This window comes from Netta rufina (assembly GCF_964035555.1).
Source record: "Netta rufina genome assembly, chromosome: 17".
In the NCBI taxonomy this organism is placed as follows: domain Eukaryota; kingdom Metazoa; phylum Chordata; class Aves; order Anseriformes; family Anatidae; genus Netta; species Netta rufina.
Window position 1 is genome coordinate 12,133,525 of NC_140141.1, and position 14,581 is coordinate 12,148,105.

Here is a 14,581-nt window from a genome sequence, read left to right on the forward strand (position 1 = left end):
GGAGCCCTGGAAGAAGCCGGTTTTGGTTAAGGAAAGTGTCTTTTTCTGGGAGAACAGCCTGTCCCTCGTGCTCTTCCTACAGCTCAGCGCGTTGGAGTGCAAGCAAGGGCTCGGGGCTTTTTCTGGGGTCTGATGCCCATCGCGTGCTTCTTCTGAGCAGGGGACATGCAGAGGAGGTAGGCACGGTGTGAGGTGTGGCCGTGTTCAGGCTGATGCTGTTCTGGCCATGGCAGCAGGGCAGTGGTGAAGATTTCTTCCCATTTGGGCTCCTGATGCTCCAGAATCCCATCCCTGGTCACTCCCCATAAGGTGTCGTGTCCCCGGTACGAGGCAGTCGCAGCCTTCCCGCAGCCCTGCCGCCCCTCCAGACAGCGCAGGCGGGCAAACACAATGGGAACTCACATTCCTGGAATCCCAGCTGCATTTTGGGGGTGATCACACCAGAACTCCGTGGCCATATTTGGGAAAAGAACCCAAGGACGTGGTGCTGCGGGAGGATCCCTGCTTGGGTCCCGGACCCCGCGGCAGCCTCGCAGGCTGTGCCGGGACGCGGGGATGCGGCCACTCCATCCTGGTGGCACCGGCACGGGCTGCCCAAGCACCAGCTGCTGATGGACCACGCGGCCACGATGTCTGGGCTCTTCCGTGCAGCTTAATTACATCTCAGCAATAATAAAACAGCTGCGTAGGAGCCACGTGAAGCCCCACGCCAGCTCACCCCGCGCTCGGACCGGTGTTTCTGCGGCTGCAGGTCCATGCAGCCCCTGGGCGAGTGCCCCACGGCGCCTGCGCTCACGTGAGTAGTGCTGGGGGCTGCAGGGGGCCGGGAGCTGCCTGGGGAACACAGCGTCCTCCTCGTGGGTCTCGGACAGGGAACGGATCTGGGGATAAGTTGTTTTATTTACAGTCGGGATCCAGTTTTGACTGGGAACCATGCGTGGCTTGGAGCCAAAACAGGGAGGCAGGTCACGGCGTGGCTGCGGTGCTTTCTGAAACGGGCACAGCTGAAAATCCCGGAGGGCTTTCTTCGCCCCGGTGCGTGTGTGTGGGGCCCAGCAGCTTCTTCCCCAGCCCCTGCCCCTGTTTGCACCGTGCTGGGGGGGGTCCCTGCGGAGCCGGAAAGCAGCCGGCGGAGAGCTGGAGCCTGGCAGCAGGGCAGAGTGTGGCAAAGCAAACCGCAGGGAAGAGAAAACACGTGTTCCCTGCCTGGGACGGAGCGGGGCTCGTCTTCACCACTTCCAAATGTTGTGCTCTCTTCCCCCTCGGGTCATTTTCCCTTCGTAAGCAGTCAAATCACTTTTCAAAAAACTCAGCAGTGACCCAGAAAAGAAACATTTCCTCTTATGGAAAAGCCCTCGGTGATTTAAGGAGGGATCGCTCGAGCAGGGTCCTGTAAAATCGCTTCCACGCTGGAGCAGGATCCCGGTGCGGTAGGAAGGTTGGGAGGCACGTGCCCGAGAGGCTTCCAGTGTGGAGAGCCCACACCCAGGTGCACGGCCCCAACCCTACTGGTCCCAGTGCTTCATCTGTGCTGTGCCCAGTGCTGTCTGGTGCTGAGCAGTGGTTGCATGGAGCAGAGAAGCAGCACGGCACCGGGGCTGCCCCACACTCCCTACTGGGAGCCTTCCAAACCGAGCGAGCCCCGCGCTCTCTATCATCTTCCTTATCAAATCCCAGCCTGGCCCTCTGTTCTCTGACTTGCTTCTACAGCCAACAGCATCAAGCCCGAGCCTGGGCTGGGAGCGATCAAAGCAGAGTAGCCAGCAGCCCTCCTTCCTCCCCTCCGTGTTTTGGCAGCGGCTTGTTTTGATTTGTGGTTTCTCCCATGAGCGGAGGGTGCTGCGCGCGGTCGTGAGAAGCCAGGCTCCGTGGCTGTGGGTGGCAGCGAGGACTGAGGCATTCCAGACTGTCAGATCAGAGGCTTTGGGCCTTGGGAGTCGCTTACGTGATGCATAGATATATATATATATATATATTTATATATTTATAAGCCCTCCCGCCTGCGCGCTCCATCCAGCCTGTCTGCGAGCTCCCTGCAGGGAGGGCGTCGGGAGGTGCTGTTTGTAGCGGCTGGGTGGGATCAAACCTCAGGGGCAGACGGGCTCGAGCCTCTGCTGTGGGGCTGGCAGAGGTGGAAGGATGCTCGGGGGGGGCTCAGGAGCCTGGGCAGCTGCCTGGTGGTGGCTGGTGCTGCGGGTGCTCAGGGTGGTGGCCGCGCTTCGGCAGGGCGCTCAGGGGGTGCTGGGTATGGGGAGAGCGTGAAAGCAAATGGAAGGATGCACAGGGAGGGGGAGAGCAGTAAAGCAAACCCCAAGCATTCCTGGGCCAGCCAAACACGGGCCTTTTGCCTTGGCTTATCTCGAGCTGGTTTTAATTTGCGACTCCCTGATCGCGTGCGGTGACCTCGGCCTGAGCGTGCTGCGCAGCCGAGCGCACCAGGAGAGCGCCGTAAATGCCGTGAGTCTGAGGTCACCCACGGGAGAAGGGAGGCACCAGCACCCGTACGTGGGAGGAGGCACGGCCGAGGGGTCTGAGGTCTGCAGGCGGGGAGGGGGCTTGGCCCCACGTGGCTGGCAGGGCACGGCTCTACCCAAATTCCCCGTCAAGGCAGGTTTGGCTGCAGTGTGGGTGGGGAGAGTGTTGGCGCACGTCTCCAGGCTGCTGCAGGAGGCTCAGAGCGAGCTGGTGGCAATGGCAGGAAAGTCACCTTTGAGTAAAAGTCTCAGAGCTCATCGCTGCGATGCCTGGGATGAGTTGGAGAGGTAAGGAACCAAGGTGGCCCACGGGGCAGTCCTGGCACACACGGCTCTGTGCAGCTGGCATTAGGGATGGCGATTTGCTTCCTGCTGCTGTGAGGAGCAAGCAGGAGGAGGTGGCTTTAGGCACGGGGCTGGAGGTGACGTGACCCACCTCCCAAATGGCATCCCTCAAAACCTGGGGGGAGAGAGAGGAGGCAGCACCTCCAGCCAGCTCTCAGGACTCACGGTGCTGTCAGCCTGCCAGTCCCCCACCTGCACATCCACCAGCACACGGCGTGGCCAGACAGGAGGAGCTGGCCAGGAGTGAGCTCATCCATCCCTGGATGGCCATCCCTGTCCCCCTCCCTGCGAGCATGAGTGCTGGGGATGCAGCTGAGCCTTGGTTTGCTCTGCTGGAGCTACGAAGCATGGGGTGAGAAGCACCCCAAGCATCCCCATGACTTTGGAGGAGAGCGGGTGCCTCAGGTGCAAGGTGTGCGGGGCCAGGAGCGAGCTCCGGGATGCTCCAGGGGCAGCGAGGTGCCTGCGCCTGGCTCTGGCACTGTCCCTGTCCCCCTGCCACAGCCCCGTGTGTCTCTCATGAAGGGGACGGGGAAGGCAGGAGCAGTGGCTCTCCAGAGGCTTAGAAGTTTGGAAAATAAATAGCCCTGCGCCGTAGGTTCGGCTTGGCATCCTCGCAGATTAATCACGCTGGCTGCAGCCAGCACTGAGAGCCCCGGTGACGAGAGCTGTGGTTTATAGATGATGATTCATCGACTCGACTTAGAGCGACCACGTTATTCCAGCAGATTGCAAAATCATAAGAGGAATGTTGTGGTTAGTTTACGGCTTAACTATGCAAATCGTCAGGAAGCCTTCAGAGCTGGAGAACGTAAGGCGCAGCGAGCCCGGATGGCTGGGCGGTGAGCAGGGGCCGGGAGCCGGCGATGGGGCTGTCGGGGACCGGCCGCTCGCGGGAGCCTGGGGCCAAAGAGGTGAGCGCCGGGGGGAACGAGGGGCTTGGGGGGGGTGCTGAGCGTGTGGTGGGGAGCTCGGGGAGCCGGAGGGGGCGTGTTGTGGGTCGGGAAGGCGTTTCTGGCCGGTTTCTGGCTGGATTCCCCCGTCTCTGTCCCAGGGCGTCTCCGGCGGAGCTGGGGAGGGCGAAGGTGGGGAGCTGCTTCCCACCTCCTGCTGCCCTCCTGTCCTGCCAGAAGCAGGCAGTGCCTGAGCGGAGGAAGTAAACAGAGTGGGAGGAGCTGCACCTCTTCCTCGCCGTGGCTTTTTCCCTGCCAGACCCAGGGCCTTGTGGCTGGGGAAGGGGGGTAGGGGGGGGTGACGAGCGCTGCCGGGGGGCGCGCGGCGAGTTGGGCGCTTCTCGGTGGGGCCAACGCTTCGGTGGCCGGGACCTACCTGCAAGCCGGTGTTCCCAGAAAACGTGCTTGGGCACGACGTGCCAGTCCGACGGGGGTGGCTGGCTAGGGCGAGCGGATTTCCGCGAGCCAGCCCCGCATCGCTCCGTGGCCTTGGGTGGGTGGGCGCGAGCGTGCCTGCCTGCCCGCGGCCCCGGCCAGGGGGCGGCTGGAGGCGCACACGCTGCTCCCGGCGGGGCTGGCAGCGCTCAGCTCCTCTCCAGCTGCTCCGGGGCCGCTGGGGAATTGGGGTAGAGGTGAGCAGATGTTTGTAATTAGGGAGCAGCTCGTGCCGGAGCACGGCGTTCGCTCCGGGAGGGAGGCAGCACGGCTCCGCGGGCTCGCACCCCGGGGCTCGGAGCAGGATCGGCCTCTCGCTCACGCGTCCCGCATGCGATTTGTCCCGGGGCCTTTTTAAATAAACAGGATGTGTTGGCAGCAAAAACAAACAGCAGCGATGCTGGGGAGGAAGGGCGGTCCGGCAGCACAGAGAACACTTGACCTGGAAGGGAGGGACGGGAGGGGACGGCCCTGCTCTGCCACAGGCTTCTTCCCAGACCTCGGGCACATCCCTCAGCCTTCTGCAGGAGGCAGGGAGTGGGGGCCTGCTCTTCCTCCTGCACTTGGGGGGACAGGGCTGTCGCTGGAGGGAGGCTCGAACTTGCTAGAGTGGAGCAGTTTCAGTCCTGGCCCTCTTTTTTTTCCCGATAAGAGCCGGCCCACCTGCCGGTCCACCTCTAACTGGGGCAGTGTGAATCAGAAGGAAACATCATCTGGTAATTGGGGAAGCATTTCCTGGCCCGTCACGCTTCGGGATGGCGTCCCGTCCCTTGAATCATGCAGAGCTGGTCCGTGTCCAGAGCTAAGAATAGCCTCCCCGTGCGCCACGGGGGCAGCCCGGTGCCGGGCAGGGTTGGGGACCGGCCGGCGGGGGCCTGGCTCCTGGCTGTGGTTTCCCCCGTGCCCAGCAGCTCCCGGTGCTGTGCCAGGCTCCGACACCGTGCGGTGGGAGGTTGGAGGTAGAGGACGTAGCGTGGGTGGGCCTGGGCTGCCATCAGCCCCGCAAACCTCAGCAAGGAAGGAGAAAATGCAGCTCCTGGTGGAGCAGTTTTCCCCAGCGGGGCCTGGGGGTGACAGCGCCGCCTGCTCTGTGCCTTTGGGGCACGCAGGAGAGCGCAGGCACGCGGGGCATTGCACCCACGCAGCATTTCTGCCCTGTGAGATGTCACTCCTGGCATCGGGCACCATGCCCCGGCCGGCCCAGGGCAATCACTAGAGGGCATCCGTGGATTAAAATGCTCCTCTGCGGTGCTAGGAGCGCTGGTTTGGTGTCCCACCACCTTCAGTTTGAAACCTCCATGGGATGAAGCCAGGAAATGGGGAAACACGGCGGGACTGGCAGCCCCACGCCACACATCCATCCCCTGCAGCTGGGCCAGGGGGCTCTGCAGCTCCTGGGCAGGATGGAGCTCAGCTGGTGCCATCCTGAGAGGTGTGTGCGTCGGGGCACGAGCCTCCAGGGCTGCTCGTGCCTCTCCCTGCCTCTCGCAGCCCCGTGCCTGCAGGTTGGCGCGGGGAGCTCATTAGCATCGCCGCGATCCCAGCCCGTTACTATGGGGAAGAGCTGCGATCGCTGCTCGGGGTTACAGCCCGCTGCCTCCAGCGAGTGCCGAGACGAGATGAAATGATAACGGAGCTTCCCCGAGGAGCCCCCGTGAGCCTGCTGCCGGGGCAGGGGCTGGTTTAAGGCCGGAGGAATAGGGCCGGCTGCTGGTGGATGGTGTTTGTAGGGCGCAGGGTTGTGGACAGGCACCTGCCCCTCTGAGCGTGATGCTCTTGTTCCTGCTTCTGGGTGGGGAAACCTCTCCAGCAGTGCCCTGTTTCCTCGCTGTCTTGTCCTTGGTTTGTGGCCCTGGGGATTTTTTTCGGGCTAAGTGTTTTGCAGGGGCTTAGGACAGGCAAAGTGCCCCACGAGTGTGTAGGGGCAGCTTGGTGCTGAGGGCTATTCCTCACCCCATGGAGCTGGTGTCTCAGGGCTGCACGGTTCCCCTCCTCCCCCAGAAGAAAACAGTCGTGGAGGAGCAGTGGAAGCACCAGCAGCAGTAGAACCGATCGGGGCACTCGGTGAAGGGAAGGAGCATGGGTGGTGACAGCACAGCCTGCCCCAAAGCCCCGTGCTCTCCCCACACAGCCCACCCAGCCCTGGGCCACCGGGGCAAGTCCCCGCCGTCCCCTCGTGGCCCTGTGTCTGGGCTGAACCCGTGCAGGGTTCACCGCCGACCCGCGGCGTGACTCAGAGGAGTCAGGGAGTTCAGGGCAGCGCATGTGACGGGCACCCCTTGCTCCCCTGCAGCCCGTGTGGGCTCGCCAGCCTCCGAGTCACAGCGAGGCTTCTGCCGACTGCCCCCGAGCTTCTCTGCAGGTTTTTGGGGCAGCACCCGGCACGTCAGATCTGGTGCCGGTCTCAGCCAGTTTGCTGGGTTCAATCCTTTAAGCCACGCACTTGGAAAACCTCCTGCCTTGGGGAAATCCCTGCCCTGCTCGGGGAGTTCGGTGTCCCCAGGCTCTCGGTTGCATCCCTGGGCTCTGTGCTCGCAGGTGCTGCCCTCGCAGCCCCCCCAGCACGCCGGCCGATGCTGACACTGATCCTACAAAGCACTGAGCGGGGTTTAGCTGCTCCGCACGCCTCAGCAGCCAGCCCGGTCCCAAAGCATCAGAGATTTATGGGTGCTGGAAGATCCTCAGCACCCAAGTGCTCATCCCAGCCCTCCCGGTGCCTTGCACCCTGTGGAGTCGCCCCCGGGGCACAGTGGGGTGCGGGTGGGTGCAGCTCGGGCACTGCTGGCCAGGAGGTGCTGCAGGGGCTGGGGGGAGCTGAAAGCCCCCGGGGTCTCAGCTGATGGCAGCACGGCGTGCCTGCTTTAAGGGCTTGCATTGAGCTGGGGCCTGGAAGAATAAGAATCCTGCTTGTTGAAATGCTCTGGAGCCCTTTTTGACGGCTCCGTGCTTCTAATTTTAGCAGCAGCCCTTTGGGGCTGAGGGTTGAGCTCACGCTGAGCGCGGCTGCTGCGGGGGAAGCCGCTGCTGGAGGCAGCCACGAGCTCGAGCATCGTGGAGTGGGGACAGGCTCACGGGACGGGGCACACCTCATCAGCACAGCACTTCCCAAATGCCTGCGTGGCTACCTGGGATCAGGCTTGTGCTGATAAATCCCCTTTAAAAGCCAATTTCCCCCCTCTGACGTCGCCGAGCCCTTTCTGGGGGCTGGGGGGAGCGCTGCTGCTGCTTGGGAAGGGGCTGGGTGAGCCGGGTGGATTTACTGCAGCAAGCAGCCCTGCATTAGCCAGGAGCAGGAGGGTTTTAATAAATCATTTCCGTCTCTAATTTTTACTCCTCTATGGAATTCCTCTCGTTTGCTGGTCGCCAGAGGGAAGGGAGGTCAGGGGAACCAGGCCTCCCCAGCATCCTCCTTCCTGCAGCTGTTGAAACAAAACCCAGAAATATTCTAATAGGCACGTCCCTCCCTCCCCCCGGTAACACGCCGTGGTCGGTACCAGTGCCGGTGGCGGCGTCTGGCTGCTGGTGCACACAGAAAACTGGGAAAAAGGGCTCAGCATCCGTGTCGCTGAGCCTTGGGGTGTCTCCGATGCGGGTGGTGACCCACACAGCTAGCAGTGAGCGCAGCAGGGCTGTCCCGCTGCCCTTAGTGGGACCCAGAGCGCGGCTACCGTGGTTGATCCCAAACCCCCTTGATCTCCCCGTAATGCTCTCGGCCCCTGGCTGCACCCTGTCCCGCAGACGGGCACCCCGCGGTGGTGCAGCGCTTTTTCCTCTTGGCCGCTGGCCCCCCGGCATTGTTTGGCCGTGTTTGTTTAGGTTGGCCCAGGTGCTGAGCTTTATCTGCCCCGCCGCTGAGGTTTGTTTTCTTTTACGTCCCTTGTTTTGCAGCAGCAGCAGCAAATGCCCCGGAGCAGCCAAGAAGAGAAAGATGAAAAAGAGAAAGAAAAGGAGAAGGAGGGAGAGAAAGAGGAAGACAAACAGGAAACAGAAAATGACAAAGAAGAACTGACAAAGTAAGCGCAGCCCTCCCCTCCTGGCTCCCCTCCGCCTGCAGCGAGGGCCGTGCAGCACCCCGGGGTGCTGCAGCGCGCTGGGACGCGGGGTGGGACGCGGCACGGGGCTGGGCTGCGTGTGCCCATCTCCTCCTGCCGGGAGGGAAGGGGGAGAGCCTGCTTTCCTCTTTGTTCCTCCCCCCCTGCTGCTCCCAAACTTGGAAAACAGCTCTCTGATGTGCTTTTTATTTTTAAACCCGATCAACCCGCAAAGCTGCTCTGATCCTCGGGCTTGTTTTGCTCTGGCGAGAACCTCCCGGAGTCGGAGGAGCTCTCGGAGCCCAGCCGAGCGTGGCGCTTCACCTTTAGTGTTATTGATGTCAACATGAGAGCTTCCAGATCAAGGGATTCGACCAGTTTTATAACCGCGCCTGCCTCCCTGCCTGACACAATCATAACTAACAGGGGAGCATCAGAGCCGCGGCGGGGAAAGGTTGGCACGCGGGCTGCTAGCTATCTGTAATGGGATTAATACTTGCTTTAAAAGAACATCTGGCTTCATTATATCTAGGCTGCTAAGACATTTACCAGCAGGTCCTTTTCAGGAAGATAAATGAGGAGGAGGCAGTGATGAATTTGAATGGCCTGGTATTAAACCTGTCTCTGTCAGGTCTCTGCGTGCACTTGGTGGTGGAGCTGCAGCCATCTGCAGAGTGCAAACCCCACCGCAAATAACCCCGACGCCAAATTAGCCAGGGAGGGGGGCTGTGCATGCAAAAAAAAAAAAAAAAAAAATTAAAAAATAAAGCAGACTTTCCCTTCCAAAAGACCACAGCAAAAATTCCAAACCCATGCAGGGAAATGCTTGACCCTCAAATCCTCCCGATCCAATGGTGATGGGAAAAAAAACTCCTTGTTTTGTTCTGCAGGGACAAGAACGACGACACGTCCGGGGAAGACAACGACGAGAAGGAAACCGTCACCTCCAAGGGCCGCAAAACCGCCAACAGCCAGGGCAGGCGCAAGGGGCGCATCACCCGCTCCATGGCCAACGAGGCCAACAACGAGGAGGCGGCCGCCCCGCAGCAGAGCGCAGAGCTGGGTGCGTAGCCGCCGGCACCGGGAGCGGGGAGGGGGCACCGCGGCGCGGCTCTCGGGGTGCCTGCCCTGCTCTGCTCCCCGTCCCCAGCTCCCAAGGGAGGGTTTTCCTCATGCACGCCCTTTCCAGGGGCAGCAGGAAGGTTTCTCTTGTCCATTTGGTATCCTGCTCGCCCAGGTGAACCGGAGGCGTTCACAAGGGCTGTCCCGGCTGAGGATTTGTGTGTGTGTTAGGACCCTGGAGGGAGGGAAAGTATTGCAAAAGAGGAAAAGGGAAGGCGTTTTTAGCAGTGCATTTGCTGGGCTCGTGCAGTGCTCATGCTCCTCCTGCGCTGGAGGTGTGCTTCCCTCTGCCAGAGGCTCGGGCTTTCGGTGCCCTCAGCTGCTGGGGCTGCTCAGCACCGAGCCTGTCCTGCCCTGCTGGGTGCTGGGGCTTTTCCTGGCTCCCCGCAGCCCTCCTGCCCCTCTCAGTTGTCCAATTTACCTGGACCCAGCGCTGCTGCAGCCTGCAGGGTCTGTAACCCCATGGCCTTGGGAATCGGGCTCTTCCTTCCTCATCTGTGCCGCTACCCCGGCTGCTGTGAAGGATGTGGTGAGGTGGCAAAGGTTCATTGCTCAGAAGCCTCCCCAGTGCCTGCGTTCCTGCCACGCACCCCAGTGGCACTTGTTTGGCACTCACTGCCCATACTCATCCCCAGTTACCCCGCTCATCTGCCCCATCCGTGAGCCAGACGAGGAGTTTGGGACATTCCTGCCCATGGGGCGTGGCTGGGCTGTGTGCAGGGTTTCAGGGGTGCTGAGCACAGCAGCAAGGGGCACGAGCAGCCACAGGGCGAGATGGATGAGGCAGAGCACGCTGCCTGTAACGTGGCACCGCCGCCGGCTCGCAGGGACCGCGGCCAGCGCTTGGCCGAGAGCAGCAGTCGGGGAGAGCTGTCTGGGGGCAGACAGGAATTCACAACATCATCCCCAGACACACCTCGTGTGCATCTGCCTCTGGCATTTGCAGCTCCGGTAGTGGTTACCCTTGGAAACTGCTCGTGTATTGACTTGGAGAAGCAAATACATCAAGGAATTTGGCTGATTTTCCGATGTTTTGTACTCTATCAAGTACAAAATTATTGCTGCGCTACCTAAGGCGAAGCAAAAATAAAAGCAGGGTGACTCCTCTCGGTTTCCTTTCTTTGCAGTTTCTTGCTTGTTCTGTTCCATGTGCTATAAATCACTCGGAGGTGTTTCGCCTCCCCGTTCCTCTGCTGACAACTGGCTGAAGCCTTGATTGCGAGCGCTGTTTTCATCCAGGCGATATAAATAGTTCCCGGCACAACGGAGCCCTGATCTCTGTCTCCAACTTGTTAAGCAATGCTGCAAAGAAGGAGCAGATAATGCCAGGGACTCGGATGGGATTTTTTTATCCCAGCATCTCAGAGCCCTTGATAAACTTCACGGCAGGCAGGCAGAAACGACTTCAGACCGTGTTAAATTGGGAAAAGGAAGCGGATTGATTCCAGTGGCATATCTGAGCGATTGGTTACACTTTATGTCTCTCCACTAGTGCTTTAATTTAGGTTGGCTAAGAAAGTTATTGCATTTTAAATACCAATTGAACATTGAAAAACAACACAAAACCATATTGTGGTTTAACTGCAGCGTGCTGGAGTTCCCAGTAGGCATCTGTTACATAACTGCACAACCTCAGTAAATATCATTAATCAAACCAAACGGGCCATTTCTTTGACGGTTCTTCACCATACAATAACAGTCGTCTCAAAGCTGAGTTAGGGGCCTTGTGAAGTGTGTTCGGGACACTCGATTTGAAATAAAGGAGAGTCACAGCCCCAAATCTGCCCAAGGCAGGGGGAAGCAGCAAGGGGACACCTGTGGCTGTGCTCAGCCGGCTGGGAAGGAGATTCCTCGGCCTGGCTCTGGTGTACCCTGGGCATTGAAGCCCATCTCGTCCTCCTGCAGGGTCCCAGCTTTCATAAAACCCCTTAGAAAATGCCTCCCTCTCCCCTCGCCCGTATCCTCTAGCCTAACCTATCAGCCTGCTCTCCATTCTGAAAGGCCACTGTCAAAACATCTCTCATCGCTGTTGAAATAACGCTGTGCCTGTTGTTTAGAGTAATAACCCGCTGGCAGCCTGAACCGGAAATCTGTTTCCTTACCGAGTTGTTTTTTGCCTCTGACTCACACCCTGGTTTGTTATTGTAGGGTTTGCTCGCCGGTGCCAGGCCGCCAGCAGGATTGGCGCGCAGCGAGCGCTTCGCACAGGACCTCGGTGTCCCTGCACCGAGCGAGGTGTGGGGACAGGGGCAGCAGGTGCTGGCACCTCCTCTTCCTCTCTGCTGGGAGCAGCACACCCATTTGACCCCAAACTGCTCCTGGCCCCAAATCGGCCGAGCCCCTGTCCCTTCTGGACGTGGCTCCGAGGTGTTGGAGAGCGCGGTGACGGCGCCAGCTGTCCGAGAGAACTCGCTGTTCGCAGGGCTGGCTCCCTCGACCGATGCAGGTGGCAGGCCAAAGTGACCGAGGTGACGCGGTTCCTCCGCTGCGGGCGACGGTCCCACCCCGTGTCTGCCACCTCCAAAGCACGCAGCCGATGTCGGCTTCGTCTTAGGTACCTGTTGTTGGCGGGCCAGAGAGCGTGGCAGCGATTCAGCAGGAAATATGCTGCCTCCCTCAAGCCATCTGGCTTCGCTTCCAGTCCCTAAGAAACCAAAGCGGAGGCTTTGCGTCACCCAGAAGCAGCCCGGGAGGGTGCTGCCACGGGGGTTATCGTTGCTGTGCCTCCGGTGACCAGGGTGCAGGGCAGGGTGCCCACAGGGTGGCATCTGGGCTTCTGTTGGGTTAAAGGGTAGGGACGTTTGGCAGGACCCCTTGTGTTCCAGCCTGTCCTGAGATATCGGAGGGGCTGGGGGCGGCTTGGTGGGATTTGAGCGATGCCCAGGTTGGCAGGGTAAGTTGCATTTGGTGTATTGAATTAGCACCAGCCAGGTGCACAAACAGCACAGTGCACTTCCAGCCTAGCAAACAACTGGTGGAGTTTATTGAAGCCCCAGGAGCGCAGGTTCTTTGGATCGCTGGTGATAAACGCACTGGCTGCAAAGCGCGTGCAGATACCAGGAATACGACCAACAACCGACTACGTGGTAGTTGGTAACTCATGAAACAACTCAGTAGGGAGCGTTAGGTTTCTCGGTATAACCAAGAGATCGAATCTCACCCACGAGGCCTCTCTATGGGGGCAGAGAGGTTCAGCCCCTCGCCTGACCCCACAAGTGAGCAATGTCCTTCCAACTTGCCTGCAATGGTGTCTTGCCTGACATTGTCCTCTCTTGAGCCATTTTTATGCTGTTTCCCCACCTTTAGGTGGAGCTTGAATCATATGTGTCTGTTGTGATTGCTATAACTTCTTCTTGCTTTTGGTTTGAAGGAGAAATTCAGAGCACATGCTCAGTGAGGGGTGGTCGCACCTCGGAGGCAGGTGGTGTTTGGGATGGAGATGTGTTTGGGCATTGTAACGAGGTTATAATGAGTGAAGTTCACACAGAGGACGCGATTCGGTTATCAGTTAGACTCAGGCTGCCCATGCAACCTGTCAGATCCATAGTGCCATCGGGTTCCCCATCCCTGCCAGCACAGAGCCTGTCTGCAGGGGCTCCACTCCGCACCTGAGGCTGTGAGTTATGCTGCCAAGGGGACTGGCATGGAACAGATTCCTTGCCACATCTCACCCTGGAAGTTTCCTCAATGCTGAACCTTCTCCTAAGATGTGGACATAGCTTTAGCCTCACTAAGTCACCTCTGCACTTACCCACTGCTTCCCTCTGCTGCGCCCCTCGGAGCTCGCCGGGCTCGCTCGGCCCCAGTCCCCACTGACCTCTCTCCTTTCCTTCCTCCCCCCCAGCTTCGCTGGAGATGAACGAAAGCTCTCGCTGGACTGAAGAGGAAATGGAGACGGCTAAAAAAGGTAAGCCACTTGTTTTCTTTCTCGTGTTGGTGCTGCTGGAGCCAACCCAGCAGCTGGCGATGCAATGGAGGGTGCCTGACCGCAGGGCGATGGGGCAGATCCTGCCTGTCTCGCTGCTGGTTTATCTCAGTACCCTCAGTGGGTGGTACGGGGGGAAACAAGAAGGGTGTCAGGTGTTGGTGCGTGGTGCTTGCCCAGTTTCTGCAGCCCCGGGACATCTGTGCTGGCAGTGCTGCGGCCACAGCCCACGTGCGTCCCCGCGAGAGCGGAGCCGGCCGTAGGAAATGGGGAAGACTTTTCATCTGCTGCTTCCTGCAGCTTGTGCTGCGTGTAGCACGAGGTTTCGCTCCGCGTCGCCCTCTGACGCCTCGTCCTATCTGTGCGATCGGTTTCAGACGTGCCGAGGGCGTCCGCCTGCGTTGGTAACTCTGGTGTTCAGCAATTTGTGGGTGGCAAACCCCGGCGCTCCGCGGCACGGAGGCAGCTGTGGCTTCCCAGCCCTGCCCGGCGTGCAGCGGGGAGCTCGCGAGAGCTGCGGGCAGGAGCGGGGCTCTCGACATCCTGAGCTGATTCAGAGCCTCTGCTGAGACCGTTTTGAAAAAGTGCTGAGTGTGGCACAGCCCTGCTTGCCACTTCCCCCTCCCTCCGCGCAGCTCCCGTGCCAGCCCTCTCGCTGCTTTAATTTCTTCCAAAGTCACGTCCTGTCGATCCGCTGCCGGGTTCACATCCCCAGCCCGTGCATCCTGCTTGCGTGGCTGCTGATTCTCCTGGCCCGGTGAGGATTGTAAATGCGAAATTAAAATGGAAATGAGCGCCGTTCGGGGATGGCAAGCGCAGGCAGGCGCGTTAGTGGCTTCGGCTCGGTTTGGAAAATGCACCTGCTGCAAGGATGGTGATTGCACGTCCTGGAGCTCCGGCTTCCCAGGTGCCGGTGGGAGCTGTGGACTCGGATTACTTTGCCTGTGAATATCCCAAAACGTTTGGCTCGCTCGCCTTTGAGCTGTTCCAACCCTCTTTGCAGCCCGGTGCCAATCTCGCGCGTTGCTGAGCGTAGCTCTCTATAGATGCAAAACTTAATGGATAGACTTTAATCAAGCAGCCTGGCCCGGAGCCAGGCAGCGGGGTGAGCAGGTGCCGAGCAGGGGAGTGCTGTTGGAGGGATCTTTTCTGAGCGCTGCTTTGTTTTGGAGATCGCATCTGGTTGGGAAAAAAAAAAAAAAAAAAAAAAAAGCCTCTCGCTGTTTTGTGCTGGATGCTGGACGTGCGCTTAAGGAGTCCTAAAACCAGCCGCCAAAGCCTGCGTGGAAGATGAAG

General features: G+C 59.8%; 1 protein-coding gene across 14 annotated transcripts in view; it reads left to right on the forward strand.

Annotated features, from left to right (window-relative positions):
- NCOR2 (nuclear receptor corepressor 2) overlaps positions 1–14,581 on the forward strand; it is a 221,957-nt gene that overhangs the window by 152,823 nt on the left and 54,553 nt on the right. For all 14 annotated transcript variants that reach the window (XM_084297100.1, XM_084297101.1, XM_084297103.1 and 11 more), the window contains 3 exons: positions 8,096–8,220; positions 9,129–9,301; positions 13,205–13,267. In XM_084297100.1, coding sequence (XP_084153226.1) covers positions 8,096–8,220; positions 9,129–9,301; positions 13,205–13,267 — 361 coding nt within the window. The remainder of the gene's footprint in view (positions 1–8,095; positions 8,221–9,128; positions 9,302–13,204; positions 13,268–14,581) is intronic.